This window comes from Daucus carota, chromosome 3, assembly GCF_001625215.2.
Source record: "Daucus carota subsp. sativus chromosome 3, DH1 v3.0, whole genome shotgun sequence".
NCBI lineage: Eukaryota > Viridiplantae > Streptophyta > Magnoliopsida > Apiales > Apiaceae > Daucus > Daucus carota.
Genome location: NC_030383.2, coordinates 39,498,242 through 39,514,406, shown reverse-complemented (window position 1 = coordinate 39,514,406; position 16,165 = coordinate 39,498,242). Strand labels below are relative to the sequence as shown.

Sequence of the window (16,165 nt, the reverse complement as noted above, 5' to 3'; positions counted from 1 at the left end):
CAATATAATAAGATAATGGAGCTACTCAAACTTTTAAGATGTAACATGGTAGCAAGATGCCCTTTGTTAAAGAAGTTCCGATTCATACTATAAAATGGTTAGAAAAAACCCTGCTTCTGGAAATCCTTAATTTCTCGGTGGCATTTAATTAAAAATTATAGTACTCCCTGATTTTTTATGTATTATATTTAGCTTCTGGAGAAACCACATGGCAGCATGAGATAAATAATAGTTCGCCAGGTATATTATATTGTATGATAGATGAGCTAAATTGAACATACAAATTTAGGTGTGACAGTATCTCTAACATTTAAGAAAATTTCAGATTTTCTATTTTCCTACATTATATTATTAAATTGGTGTCCTTATAATGCCTTATAGTTCCTTGTTAATTTTGCATATAAATTGTATGCCTGTGTGTATATGAGTCTTCGGATGTGGATTTTGAATGAGAATGAATGTGTGATTTGTATTCGTTGAGATCGATTATTTGAATGCAGATCGCCAGTGATTTGTGCGACTTAAGGGAGATGTATTTAAATTGTTATTAGTGATTTGCAGACCTGTTCTCATTTTTAAATTTTGGGGGGGGGGGGGGGGTGGTTATATTGAACTTGGATAGATGGATATTTATTGTACAGGGCCCATATTTATATATATAGCTGAAAGATCCCTGCTGCATTTCATAAAGAATGTAATCGGGTTAAATTGTGAAACAATTGATACTGTACATTCTCTAAGATATATGCTTATCGAAGCATTATGTTTACCTTAAAAGGAAAAAAAAACTGTTACTGGAAATTTACAATTTAAACTGCAGCATCATAACAATAGATTAGTGGCTGATATTTTTAAGGCGAGTGATTGAAAATATATGTTGGTCATTTACTTATACTATGTTGTGTTTTTGAATAGTGTTATGCTACCCTCTGACTTTGTGAAGCTAGTTAACTCTCTTTGGCCTCTTTCCTGATTTTATTTAGGGCACATATACTCTTCACTTTGATACAAAAGACATTAGAAGCTAATTTAGACCCCTTTTGCATGAAGTGTGTTGATTTGTTTGCGAGGTTTATTCTCTGTTTGTCAAGATGTTAATCATCATGTAGTCCAAAGCTCACCAACCTTTTTTGGGCAGTTCCATGGGCTCCTGCTGGCTCCAAGTTTACAAGAAATCCAACACCGCCTTCTTGGGTAATTCCAACCTTCACTTTGTCTATTTAATACAATTTTAATATGTTGAACATAGTTAAGACTTGAATCTTTTATCACAAAATAAACTGAATTATCATTGTTATGTAATTTTTACTGTAATTTTATTACATTGGTTTAATTGTCTGACACCTATCTTGCCGTGCATTTTATATGCCTCCATGTTCATGAGATAAATCAAGACGATGGCTTGTCACAAGTTGATTTTGTAAATTTTCAGTTGAACTTTACAATATTCACTAGATAATAATGAAGTTTTTGGATGTGCTTCTACTTTGAAGGCATCTATCACATATTGTGATTTCCTCCTCAAATGTGTGTAATATACACCTTATACACCTCATCTGGATGAAGTGTTGAAAATTTAGGAGTAGACTTGAGACAAAAGATTCCTATATCTATGATGTTTTGGTCACAAACACTTGCTCTTTTGGAAATTGTATATATTATTGACCTTTTCTCTAATTCTGTATTATATCAAGTATTTAAGAGGACTACTTGTTTCTATTGTTACTTAGGAAAATAAGATACTTGGGTGCGATGTTATGTATATATGTAGTAGGTATAATCTCATAGTCGGAAACAATTTTGAATCACTTGCGTGATGAATACAAGCAACGCATATGGAGGAAGGGAACCTCATACTTGGGGTACTATGGAGAACCATCACTCGATCAGACTAATACATCATTGCATACTTGCTTCTTTTGGTTTGGCAAGATGGTATAAGGAAAGAGTCTAACGTAAAATTTTAAATGCCTTAGTTATATTCAGAGGTTTGATTATGTTTTAATTTTGCAAACTCATTTTGTTTAGTTAGTGTACATGTTTGCAAAAGATTACTAGATTTTGTCACTATGCTATGGCTGTAATTGCAACCCTTTTCTTGGCTCCTTTGTATTTTGATATGAAGTGAATCCTTTGATTTTCTTCTTGCCATGCTTGTCCATTTTTAATGTATGTGCAACTCCTAGCTATTTTTTAAAAATATTGAATATAGAAGACTTGTAATATTCATGTAAATCTGAATAATAAGCAATTAGATTTGATACTTCCATGAGTCATTCCTTCATGTTTTGCACACAACCAATGTTCCTTGCTGCTCATGCAGATCGAGATAGTTTATGATTATGGACAAGAAGCCGAGGAGGCTCTCTGATCCTTTCCATTGTGCAACAAATAAAGGTAAATAGTTGCCATCTTGCAGCAATTTTGTTGCTATACTTGTCTGTGACTCTGGTTTACAGTGCAATCATTTTAGGTCGTAGGAAAGGGGATCTTAATACTTTCACCTTAATTAATTAACACGAAACCTATGCGTGGAACTTGTTTTTTTTAGGAAATAACCATTTTGTTTATTGTTTCCGCATAATATAATTTTAATTGCTATGATATTACAGCACAAATTCAAATGAACATGCAATTACAATCGGCTCCTTTTAATATTTGTGAGTTGAGGTATTTCCAGTTTCCTGATATTTTTGTTGCTGTTGCAGGTTTGAGGTGGCATGTCAACTTCTAAACAACCATCTTGTTTGTATTTTTTTAAAGTGTGATCGCTTAGAAGCTGAAGACATTTTTGTATTTGCAGTTGATCTGTGTTTTGTTCTTTTATTACGTGACTCTGATGTTAAAGAACTAAAGATTGCATGTTTTAATCTCGAATCAAAATCTATGGCCAACATTTTCCGGCATCCTAGCAAATATCAAATTCTAAAGAATTAAGAATACATGAGGTCTTTGACCTACTTTTTCTTACGTCTTAGCAATGTCAAATCTTAAAGAACACATGAGAAGGAGAAGAAATTAGTAGTGTGATACTAACTATATTTATGTTCATATTTTACAGTTTGAACACTCGGAATGAATTATAAATTCCAGACTTCTCGTTCACAATTCTAAAACAAAAATCTTTTATAGCACATCTTCACTTTTTGTTGTTCGCAGCTGAGTATCTGCACCTGATTATTTCATTTATAATATCTATTAATAAAATAAGTTAGAGGGAAGGAAGAACAAAAAAACATTGAAACAATACTAACAAACTTGTACCATCCAAAAAAAAAGACAAAGAATATTAACAAACTTATTACTTAATAATGATAAAATCCTAATAATCTTAAATGCAATTTGTTGTGATTTTCCAGTATTGTGAATTGTCCAACTAGAAAGCAAGAGTACTGAACATTCAAGCAATGCTAACAAACTTGTCACCGTCAGAAATAAAAAAGAAAGGAAAGTACCAACAGATTTATTACTTGATAATGATAAAATACTTAATACTCTTAAATGCGATTTTCTCAGAATAGCACACAGCTGTGCTATAAATTGTGTTGAAAAAAAAATCTAAGTCCCGTCAAAAAATTTAAGTCTTACAGAAATGAGAAAGGCAGTGATTTTAGTGTTGATTGTGAGTATCATGCGTTATGATCAGGTGGAGAAGGTTGAAGGAGGTTGTTGTGTTAGCAAGCCTCCAAATCCAGAGAGGCTCCTGTCTTCCTCCGGTTCTCAGCCGGCACTGTCTCCTCCGACACTGTCTCCTTGGGCACCAGTTCAGAGTTCGCCGCGGCGCCTAGGCGGAGATGATCCTCCGGCGCATCCGGCTCCTGCTCATGTTTAACATATATATTTAACCTAAAAAGACATGTATTCTACAATAGTTACAATATATATAATAAATTCATGTCTTTTAGTTTATCAGTTTAAAATCATGGTTGTCAATTACTACCAACGTGCTGATTTTTGTTGCGAAGTTCCGTTGGCACAATTCAACACCATTAAATTCAATCATGAGAAAAACATCCAATCTGCTTTGTTAATTACTTATTCTACTTAATTGTCAAATGAGTGTAATTATAAGATGAAAACATCACTACTCATCACCCATATATAAACTAGAAAAATAATAATTAATGAAAAATATTGCGCACAGATGATTAGGTTTGTGATGAACATGGATGTAAAAGAAATTGAACGAAGAACGGAAGAAAAATCACATACATACCTCATTACAAACGTCGTATATATTTTGAATGTAAGAGTGTTATATACACACGGGGATTCACATGCACACTACAACCAATAGGGTTTAATTTGGATCGCAGGGTATGGTTGTGAAATGATGAAATGGTTTGGCATTTTGTATCCTACAATCTATCTTCTAATTCTCTTCCAAAGTGGCGGTTAGTTGCTCAACTGGAAAAACACAAAACCATGAATTTCTTCCACCATTTTTCTTCGGTTTTAATTGATACAGAATCAGACCAGCGGGCATATACCATTATTTGTTGATAAAATGGATTATAAGGATGACACAGTTAAGGTGACAAAGGATGCAGCTATTTTTAATGACAGGGGAGAGTATGGGATGGGGTTGGTCGTCAGAGACTCAAACGGTGATCTAATCCAAGCTCGTACACTGCTAAAGGTTGGAATGGTCTCTCCAGAAATTGCAGAAGCTTTGGCTGTGAAAGAAGCATTGAGTGGATAAAGCAGATGCCATGGCAGAGAGTGGAGCTTGAAGCAGATTGTTTGGTTGTAGTTCAGGCTGTCCGAAGTCGAGTATCTATGTCATCATACTTTGGCAGGATTGTGGAAGATTGCAGGCAACTGCTTCTTGATTTTACAAGTTACCTTGTATTTTATATTTTTATTAGACGATCTGCTAATATGGTAGACCGTCAATTCGTTAGGGTATCATATCTATATCCAGGTCAATTCTTTGATATCACTTCTATTCCTAGTGATATTAAACGTTGTATTGATGATGATTTAAGTTATCAATAATACCATCCTTTCCGTCAAAAAATTAGGATGATTCGACAATTGTCTCAAATTTATGAGTCCATTTGAGAATATAAAGCATCTAAATTTCTGAGAGGCGTCCTTGTATAAATAAGACTGATTGAAGACGACGTATTGCATTGATCAAGGTTCAGTTTCGTAATTTACACATGATTTATGGCACTCTTGTTTGAAGAACGCTCGGATCATTCAGTGTAGGAGATGACAAAGATAAGTTTCATGAAAATCATGGGCCCAGGTGTTATTTATATATACGTCACATAATACTTTTTTGCACTAAGCCGGGGTCTGCATGAAAACAGCCTCCATGCTCTTTCAGAATCGGGGCATACTCTGCCTATATTTTATCCTCCTACCCACACCCTGTCGGCTGTCGGGATTTACCGGGTACATTGGTTTGGTTATAATTAAAATTGGCAATATTAATTCTTAAAAATTATATATTTACATCATAATTTAATTGTGATATCATTAGCTTCGAATAATTTGTTATTTGGATAAACAACGAATTTAAAATTTAATATCCAAATAATATGTTATTTGGATAACCATTCTGTTGAGATTATTTTTATGTCTTGCAATCAACTTATTATGCATATAAATATAATTTCTAATTTTTTTTTAAATTGCATTTCTGGTTGCATATGGTAGCCGTTGCAGATATGCAACCACCGTATTTTTGGAAAATATTTCCAGGAATATAAGAAAGTCAAATAAAATTTTAAGCATTCACTTTTGTTTATTTAGATATTAGTTAAATTGGATGAACAATTTTTTTTAATTTGCAAAAATTAGAGGAAAAAAATAATAATTTAAAGATAAAATAAATAATAAATAAATAAATAATATTTATTAGATTTTAGATGTTCACTTTTGTTTATGTGGATATCAGGTAAATTGATATGTTTATCCCTTGTAAGTTTAACTATAAATACTTATCGAGATTTTTTTCAAATTTAAATTTTATTTTTTTATTATTTTCTAAAAAATATGTCTCTATTTTGGTAATTGTGTTCTTTGTAAATTAATTATTTTTATAATTAAAGAATAATTTATCATTTATTACCCATTTTGTTCTGACCATTTCTTTTCATTTTTTGTTTTTTGAATAGTTTTACGATATAAAATTCAACATATGTCCACTAATTTCACTGTATTTAGTTTGTATATTAAATTATAATTTGTCCCACCACTATATTTTTTTTCTTATTTTTCTCTATAATTTTACATATTTTCTTAACTTCTGCATCCAACCAAAAATTAAAAATTGAACAGGAATAACATTTATTAATTATCTTTCATGAATAAATGACCATATTTAAATTTATATGCGGTGTATTGAATTTGATTTTATTCAAAAAAATATTAATATTTTATCAGTGCAAATGAAGAGTTTTAAATTAAAAAAAGAAGAAGAAAGTTTTGAATTTTTATATGGAGAACTCTATATTAATTAGGAAAACTTATTTATATTTGGTTTAATTATTATAACAGATTTTTTAGTATTTAAATATAATAATCCCACTAACAATCAAATTATATTTTAATTATTATATCCAATCATTTGCCTATTTACGATGTAATAATTACCATATATCATAAATTTGCGTCTTTTAGTTTATCAGTTTAATAACAACCATGGGCTTGAATTAGAATTTAGAAACTCAATGATAAATCAAGGGTGGTGTTTGGCTAGCATAACATTGACCTATTGAGAATGCTGATCGATTAGAATTCAATGTGAGAGCATGAATTGAATCATACAATCTCCTATTAAAACTCATGCACAATAAAGTTGTCAGATTAACCGTCCAAAGGATGATAGAGCTGTTGGACTCCATAGGATAGTGCATGAATAACGAAATTAAGAAACTATTCGCTTAAAGTTTATATAGAAACTGGCAACAAGCCATTGTGCCTAAGCAAAGGCTCAGGAGATGGTTCCCGCCCTCGGAATTCTACAAAAACCTGAAATAAATCAACAACTATGATTAAGATTGAGTAGCGGCACATTTAAGGGAAACTGTCTAAACATTCTGCCCATCATTTAAATAGAGCTGATATTTGATTACATCAATCAAATATATAGAAACTTGATCTCATCTTACATCTAGGGGTGCCTTGCCACCTCCAAGACCAAGTATGGTCTCTCGGAATTTCTGCCCTGTTTCTTTCATAGCCTGTTGAAAACACAAACCCCTTAGTATGATAAATCATCTGTAACAAGCTAGCTGCCTTGTTTGACATCAACTAAAGATTGAAAAAGAGCTGCATTTCAACACAATCATGACTTGGTGACACCAGTGTACCCCGAACTTAGTACAACGTATCAAGTGACCTGTGTTGTCCCCACAAAAAAGCATAGTGCCCCGAACTTAGTACAATGTATGATTCTCCACTGATCAAGTGACCTCTTTAGTTCCCACAAAAAACATAGTTATTTCTACCAGTACTAAAGAAACTATCATTTAAGGCATGGAGGGATTAGAACAAATTAATTATGGAGATGCTACCAACATAGGAAAGAACTCCGGGATCAATGTATCTAAATTTCTCCCAAGAGAAAAGTCCTCCTAGAAATGATGCCCTTGGGAAAAGCTGACCAAGGAAAGTAACCTTGAATATTCAAGTAATCAAATACATAAATTGTTTTATATTATACCTTAATGTCATTTAAACCAGCATCCTCAAATGCAGAGAAAGCATCAGCAGACAATACCTCAGCCCACTGCCAAAACCAGAACAGTTAATTTTAGAATATTGATTTTTCTTTATCAGAAGTAGCATCCACTAAAATCACTCCCAGGTCTAGATACTTGTATGAAAACCTAGAACATATTTTTAGACTTTCAGCTAGAAACAAAAGAATTACAGTTCATCATTTGGTCAGGCAGCAAGCTTGCAGCAGATATGAACCAGACAAAAACATATACTAAGACTGACTTTGATACATAATTACTAGAAATTTGTTTTACAAAACAGGACGAGACTATTGACAAATAATAAATAAAAGATATATATCGAAAATTAAAAGGCATGTTTAAAAATTAAAGTTGAGACATAGATAAGTTGTTACTTTTAAGACATGCAATCCTAAAACAGCAGTTAAAGATACACATGAGAAAAAAAAACAAAACATAAATCCTACCTTGTAACTGTAGAATCCAGCTGCATACATACCTGTTAATCCATTCATCCCAGCAGACCAGAAAGGAAATATTTACATTAAGCTGCAAAAAGTTGCAAACGCAAACTAGACAATACTTGACGATCAAGTAAAATTACTAGGAAGAAAGGACCTGCAAAAATATGGCTAAATCCACAAAGAAACCTATCCTCAGGAAGTGGAGGGAACACTAGTGTTTTCTGGCTAACACTTTGATCAACATCATATACAGATTCAGACCCCCCAGGTACATACTTTGTGTGCAGCTCCAGATCAATACTAGCATATCTTATCTACAAAGAATTATGCAAGCAACAAAAGACGAAGAAAAATCAGAAGAATTACACTGCCTTCTTTGTAACTGTTGATTTGTAGGCCATCGGTATATTTTGCATTTTTGCTAACAAATATTACAACCCAGATACTAGCAAGACAGAGAACACCAAAAGAAGATAGATGAGTGGAAAAAAAAAATACAAGTTCGGATGCTACATAAAATTGATCACACCACACAAAGGAGTGGTAAGGGTAGAAATAATGGTGTTTCAGAAACATTTGAAAGGAACAGAATATACTTGATGGGTTTGTAACTCATTAATATTCAACAAAATCCATGTGGTCTAGGCTTGTAAAAATGTACAAGGCTAAACACGTAATTGAATCTGTGTGAAACCAAGAACTTAGGCGAATAAAAATAATCTTGTGTTAAAAATAAGAATTCACAGTCTAATATACATCACATCTTTTAGTATTATTTGCCATTAGTTAATCATCAAATTAATATCATATGTAGATGGGGATATAAGAAATTGTATATAATATATTACATGTTAACTCAAGGCTTTATGTTATTCATAGTGGTGAAGATAATTCTTTTGCCATTTATTTTCATTAATTAACTTCCAAATTGCTATTTTACTTCCATCTCCGGAAGCCAAATATTTGCGCTCTCAAATCAATATAGAAAGGGGGGATGTTTTACTGACCTGCGAAAGACTATGTGTGCCTGCACGGAAAGTCCTAGCTGCAAGAAGCTTCAAATACATATCTTCTGGGAGACTCTCCCCATTTTCATAATGTTTTGCAATGCTCATCAAGGTATCCCTATAACAATGAATATGAAAATTAGGAATTTTCATTATAAGAAGAGAGAAAATTCTGCTAGTTATTGCTAATACTGATACAGATCAAGGTATTCAAGTCCGGTGAACAAGGATTTGGGCATCTGAAGGTGTCAAGGTAGCAATGAATGATAGTCCACAGAACCTATAACTATTATTAATCATTCTACTACATAGAACTCCGAGTGCCTGAGACTCTCCCTTCTTAAGATATGAAGGGTCGACAATTGTTTTGAATATTGTTATTTGTAGGATCCAAAAGTTTAACGAGTAATTGTTTAGAATTCTGACACAATCTGGAAAAATAAAAGGAGAGACTATTTTACTGTGTGCCTTAACATTTGGGAAAAAACAGAACACTTGTATCAAGACCAAGGAGAACATTATAAGCAACTAGAATGATGTCAAAAACTAGAAATGCAATTAACATCAATACATAATTTATACTCCTAAAGGCATTCAACTGTGAGACTAGAACTCTCCTCCATGAGGTAACTACTGATTTTTACAATACTCTTTTATGATGGGATAAGGTACTATCAATATTGGAAATAACAAAAGACCTAATTATCAAATTTATTTAAAGATACTGATTAGACAAATGTACCTGTGGTAACACCAATTTTCCATGAATTGTGAAGGTAATTCAACAGCATCCCACTCAATTCCCCTAATACCAGCTACAAGACCCTCATCTTCTTTAGTTAACATATGCTGGAGTGCATGACCAAATTCATGGAAGACAGTTTCAACCTAAAAATTAGGAGGTTGGTCAGTTTGGGTTGAAAAGCAAAGAAGAGAAGAAATTACTGAAAACTCTTCAATTTTCGATTAAAGTATATCCAACTAAAATATATATTCTTACCTCGTCAAAAGTCATAAGGCTGGGCTTCTCTCCAACTGGAGGCATTTGATTGCACACCATATGTGCAACAGGCAACCTAGCAGAAGCACCATCGCGTGACAGTACGCGGCTCCGTGCGATAACTTCATCCATCCACGCTCCTCCACGCTTTTCAGATGGACGAGAATATGGATCAAAGTAGAAGTATGCGATAGGACTGCCAGAAGAATCCTTGACACAATAAAATTTGACATCTTTATTCCACACCTAGAAAACAATAACACAATATCATCAGTATGCTACATCGCCTGCTACATAGCAATAAAAAACAGTGCAACATAAGACCATGATTACCGCCTTACCAGGGCTAAACCATCAGCTGCCTCTATGACAACACCGAAGAGTGTCTTGGCAAGATTGAAAAGGCCATCCATAACTTTAGGCAATGAAAAGTAAGGACGTAATTCTTCCTATATAAGTCATGTTAGTAGCACACCAGCACATCCGTGCAAAAGATTAAAAACTCTAGTTATACAGCACAAGAACAACAAAAATCAAACAGAAACATTATTCGAGAGGCGCCACTATTGCCATAGAGTTGAAAAATGTCACATACAAGTTTTATCAGTATGACTAAAATTAAAGAGATTTAAAAGCATTAAAACTTAAAACTAAACCTAAACCTACATAGAGAAGTTCTAGAAGACTAGAAACTCTGCCCAGACATAGAATACATAGTAAAAGGTTACAAATCTGATAATCCTATATTACAAAAGCAAAAAGTGAGGATCCTGGTACTATGTATTCTCTTGATGGCAGCTTATAGCAACACTGCTAACATCTAAAATGTGTATCATATATCACTATTTGAAAAAACCAAATGTACCGTTTTTCAGAATAAGTAAAACCTAACTACAATATTTTTTTTGGAAATATCACAATAACATAATAATCTGAAGTCGCCACACAACGGAATCTGGTCGTCATTTATTTCATCAACTGGTTAAAAAGTCTCAAGTCATATAAAAAGTACAACTAGAGTATGCTTTGTTGTTCATGTTACATTGGTTAGCAATGGTAGAAACTACGTTTAAAAAGGACAGAGATAACAGACCTCGTTTATTTCATATTTTGATTCACGCAGCCTCTCACTCCAAAATGTTGTATCCCAATGGGTTAAATCATCTGCTTCTAGAGCACCTTGATCTCTTGAGAATTGTTTAAGTTCTTCCATATCTACCAAGATCAGATCAAAGCATTTATATCTCTTTTATCTTGTTAATATAAATCATATGAGTACTCTACACCAAGCGAGTTTGTGGATCTTTCTTAGGCATCTAGCAATGATGATCAGACAACTTTACAGAAGGTTGTGAAAGTTAAAACAAGCAAGCTACAAGGACTTAATGGATTATGCTGACTGCTGAGTAAAGTTATTATATCATAATAGCAAACAGATTATAATCTCAATCTTATATCTGCTGACGAGTGAGCATCGGCTGCAAATAGTTTAATTTGTGAAACTTGAATCCATACAGTCAACGCAAAAAGGGGAATCAATAGTCAATAGCTATGCTCGCCTCAGATAATTCTACCTAATTGGCAAATGTTTTAGCTCTACTAGTGAAGCACTCTACTAAAATGACACCAAACTAAAGCATATACAGAGGGTAAAAATATGAAACTGGATTACACATAAGCTTACTCTCTACTGCTATGTATGACAGCTAAACATTATATAGGGGTTCCTCCTGATAGAGTGACAGTTATATACTAAACTACCACACAAATGGAAGAGGCTTTGGCTTAAAGTGTAAATCACTTGGCGCAGCCTGCATTTTTATACAAGATCTATCTCTTTTTGGGAATTTTCCCTATAACTACTCATAAACCTTAAAATGTTGAATTGTATGAAAATTACACCTACATAATACCTTTAACAGCTGCATCCCATGAAGCAGCACGAAGCTTTTCAAGGAGCTCTTCTGCTTTAGCAACTGTAGCCATCTTGGTTGCCATAGATAGCTGATGACATTCACCTTATAAGCATGTCTCAAAAGGAGTAATGTAGGAGAATCAGACTCATACCTCAGCATAGTTGTGATAGCCTAGAAGCTTGGCCTTTTCCATTCTAAGCTTCAGAATTTGATCAATAATTCCTGTATTATCAAGGTCGCCGCTAGAAGCAAGGGTTAAACGAGCAAGATATACTTGCTTGCGCAAATCTCTATTTTTAGCATGTTGCATGACTGACATATAACTTGGGTCGTCCAATGTTATAACCCATGGACCATTTTCAGCAGAAGCATTTTCATGCCCCTGTTTTATTATAGACAGTTGTAGAGTGAGGATAGAAAAGCAACTGTATTGTAGGTAACATATGAAACTACAAATTGATGTATTTCAGTACAGAGTACCTTGGACACTGCTGTTTGTGCAGCCAACCCTAAAGCAGTAGCCGGCAACCCTTCAATCTCTTTCTTCACAGTTATTAGTTTTTCAAACTTCTTTGTGGCATCTAAAACATGCTCCTCAAATTTTTCACTAAGCTTCACTAATTCCTGCATTTGAAGACACAAGGAACTGAAATAATCAATATTAAACTTTCAAATTGTCATATTCCTATAGTGAATTTTAATGTCAATCTAAATACAGGTCCTTTGCACAAGCTTTACTTGTCGAGATGTTCCAAAAAGATATTTGGCATGCTAACGTACTAAAGCTTACTTGTTCAATTTTGTTGAACCGGTCCCTTTTTTCATCTTCAAGTGAGACACCATTAAGAACAGCCTCCTTTATTCGAGCTGCATATATTGGGAATGCATGTTGTTGGGAAATATCATTAAGTAATACATCATAAAGGAAGAAGAAACTTTGTGTGCTGAAGGATGTGTGTGGTTTAAACTCTTGTAGATAAGCATCAAAGATCATGTGATGCTCAGAGATATACATCATTCTCATCACTGATAAAGTTTAAGCTTATCAGGGTTACAGAACCAGAAAGTCCCTAGACTGAATGGATGACAAAGTGTGCTTGGACAATTCAGTGACACTATCTTAAAATAGTTGCTAAATAAAAAATTAAAAAAAAATTGTTTGAATTGCTGTGTTTTTGCGGTGAATATAAAACTATTTAACCATCTAAATCAAATATTAAAATGTTAACTAATTCTCTAAACTTGAACTATATAGTATTGAATTTCATAATTAGTAATCTCAACATGAAACTACTCAAGTAACATAAGTCTTAAAATTATTATAAATTAACCCGGGTCTATTGGAAATGCAATAATATATTAGATTTTGTTATACTTGATGCTCGTAACCTATCACTCTTAGCCTGTGCCAAATTGAACTTGTAAACAAACTGTCAAAAATCAAGAATTTACATACAGAATAAAATACTTACATTCCACTATACGCTTACGAGCATCACTTAGTTTGTCCCAATCCGAAGATTCTTTGATAGCCTTAAAAGCATTGTAGATCGGTTTACTTTGTCCCAACTTGAGGTCAAACCTGACTTTTTCAGGCTGAAAAGAGAAAAAAATTTACAATATATAGACCAATAACATGAGTCAAGTAAATAAATGGCTACAAATATATACTAATGTAGGAGCAACAAACATATTTTGAATTTGAAGGATATTAAAAGGCAACGAAAACATTGAACATACAATAAAATTAAGGGGCCTCGTCCCTGGCATAAGATTGCCAGCGATCAAAAAGCGCTAGACATTTTTAAGAAAAATGTTATAATCATGTACATAAGATTGCCAATGGTTAAAAAACACTAGATGTGTTAGAAAAAAAAAACTTTAATCTTGACCGCTGAATATTCATTCAACGGCCAGAAAACAATATATTACTTATTACTTAAGATGTCCCTGACAATCATATGCCAGGGACCGGTACCCTAAAATTAATGAGGTCGGTTATACCTGAATTTGTTCAATGGCGGTACGGAGTTGAGGAGTATCTTTGACAGCCTTGAGATGATTAACAGCTCCCCAAACCACTTGCAACCGATCAACTAGCTTCTCCAACGGCTCCACCAGCTTCGGCCATGACGCTTCCAAATTGCTCTCCAATTCAGCCAATTCATTTTCCTGATCAAACAACTTATCAAAACCTCAAAATTCATATATATATATATATATATATATATATATATATATATATATATATTTATGCCTATGTATTTAGGTCTCGTTCGGATTACCTTATCTTTCATAAATAATAAGAATCAATATTAACTCTAAAAACTAGTATGTATATGTGAATTTTTTTTCAATACTCACCGCTTTGTTCAGCAACGCACGAACACCAGGAACGACGTGATCGGCTTGGATGCAATCGAAGGGCGGGAAATCGAGGTCCTTCAAGAGAGGGTTCTCTCCGTCGATAGCTGACATTGAGGCAGAGTCTAATGGGAGCGGTTGAGTTGCGGCAGAGTAGCAGAGTGAGAAAGAACAAGACGACGAGTCAATAAACAGGTTTGGAGATTTCGAGCGTGGAGGTTTTCTTTAACAATAAATCTTCACGTACATCCTTATACACTACTAACTCTTACCTATAATTAATTTAGGAACAGTTCTAACTTCACCTATAATTTAGGAACAGTTCTAACTTCTACCCACCTCTACGTCTTCAAAATTTCTTTATCACTTCAAGTCAACCGTAGATTAAAAATACACTTATAAAAACTTTAACCTAGATCTTTTTTTTCTGTTTTATTTATTTACCTTATGATCACATATTTAACTTTTATTATATAACCATTTTATAATTTAGTTAGCTTTATGAATTCGGGCCGAGTGAGATTTAGGAACACCAATTATCCTAGCTTTTGGGCCTTTAATATTTGACCTTTAATTTGGGCTTTAGGAGAAGAGAGTAAGTCAAATTTGTCTAAATCCCTCTGATGAACAAGAATAAGAATATATTTCCAGATTATACTCCCTCTAATTGAATATATTAGTATTTTGATTTTTTTTCATGCACATTTAAGAGATTTGACCACAAAGCTAAAATTATTGTTTTTAAAAATTTGTTTTTTGATAAAAGTATTAGTGATATATTTTTATTCACAAACGAAAAAATTTAAAAATAATAATTTTAAGTGTGCGGTCAAAGATCTTAAAAGTGCGTACAGAAAAGTCAAACGACTGTTGATAACGCCAAATCTCGGTCTGGACTTTCCTCCGCCGTGGGTGGTGGTTCTGAGGTGTAGCTGCTGGAAGGGTGCCTACAAAACAACACCGGAGGGGGGTTTTGGCCCCGCGGCGCCTCCGGCGTGAGAATAAGAGTAGGCTTTGGAAGGATTAAGACTAGAAAATGGTTTATCTATGTGTGTGGAAGGGTGGTGTACGGTGGTTGCTGGTGGTTTTTGTGTTTATATATATGCTGAGTGCACAAGTGTGTGTAAAAATATGAGTGTAGAGAGAATGTAACCCCTAAACCCTTCTTCCTTGGTCTATTTATAGGCCAAGGGTTAGGGTTTAAGGGGACGTACCTGGGATCCTGGTCCTACACGCGTAGGGGTTTGATCTTCTACACGTGTCCAGGTGTCAGCGGCAGAATGGTCTTTTGGAATGTTCCCTTGCTTGTCTCTACTGCCAGTAGTTGACCGTTGTGAGTGGTCCCTATCATGTCAGTCTGAGACTTGTGCAGCAAGTGTCGGTTTGGACTTTTGTACGGACCCCGATCGAGGGGTATGCTTGGACGGAACCCGGGTCCAGGATCCTACCCAGGTGTTGTACCCTAGTAGGGCTTGGGGGTTGTCTGCTGTAGTTGGTAGCTTTCCGGGGCCGGGGTCCTCGTGCATGCCCGGGTATGATTAACGCGGGTTACACCATATCATTTGCCCCCCACTCCCTTATATAGATTCTCTATGTGAGGGAGTAGAGTGGAGTTTTTGTTTTTGCCCCCCGTCCGGGTAGATCCGGGTAAGGGTAAAATTTTTGTGTTTGCCCCCCTCCCGGTTAGATTCGGGTAGGGGTAAAATTTTTTGCGTTT

General features: G+C 34.2%; 1 protein-coding gene and 1 long non-coding RNA gene across 2 annotated transcripts; one reads left to right on the top strand and one right to left on the bottom strand.

Moving 5' to 3' along the window:
* Positions 1–867: 867 nt before the first annotated feature.
* Positions 868–2,901, top strand: LOC135151147 (uncharacterized). Its single transcript, XR_010289687.1, has 3 exons — positions 868–1,194; positions 2,324–2,397; positions 2,709–2,901. It is a non-coding gene; the product is annotated as an uncharacterized LOC135151147 (long non-coding RNA).
* A 3,818-nt stretch (positions 2,902–6,719) lies between these two features.
* Positions 6,720–14,732, bottom strand: LOC108214498 (organellar oligopeptidase A, chloroplastic/mitochondrial). The gene is made up of 17 exons (XM_017386513.2): positions 14,449–14,732; positions 14,089–14,256; positions 13,557–13,680; positions 12,875–12,951; positions 12,565–12,708; positions 12,236–12,466; positions 12,082–12,172; positions 11,262–11,383; positions 10,510–10,617; positions 10,169–10,414; positions 9,911–10,056; positions 9,169–9,286; positions 8,316–8,475; positions 8,165–8,196; positions 7,679–7,744; positions 7,125–7,196; positions 6,720–6,984 (listed from the first exon to the last, which is right to left on the bottom strand). Exons 1-17 carry the CDS (start codon positions 14,560–14,562, stop codon positions 6,904–6,906), a joined length of 2,100 nt encoding a protein of 699 aa, XP_017242002.1. The 5' UTR covers positions 14,563–14,732; the 3' UTR covers positions 6,720–6,903.
* Between the last annotated feature and the right edge of the window lie 1,433 nt (positions 14,733–16,165).

Bases quoted from the DNA above. Each gene is read 5' to 3' on its own strand.
- LOC108214498 (XM_017386513.2), bottom strand. From the start codon at position 14,562: ATGTCAGCTATCGACGGAGAGAACCCTCTCTTGAAGGACCTCGATTTC. The intron at 8,197-8,315 runs GTCCTTTCTTCC...ATGGATTAACAG, and splicing joins ATTTAGCCATATTTTTGCAG to GTATGTATGCAGCTGGATTC. The intron at 6,985-7,124 runs GTAAGATGAGAT...GATTTATTTCAG, and splicing joins GTGGCAAGGCACCCCTAGAT to GTTTTTGTAGAATTCCGAGG.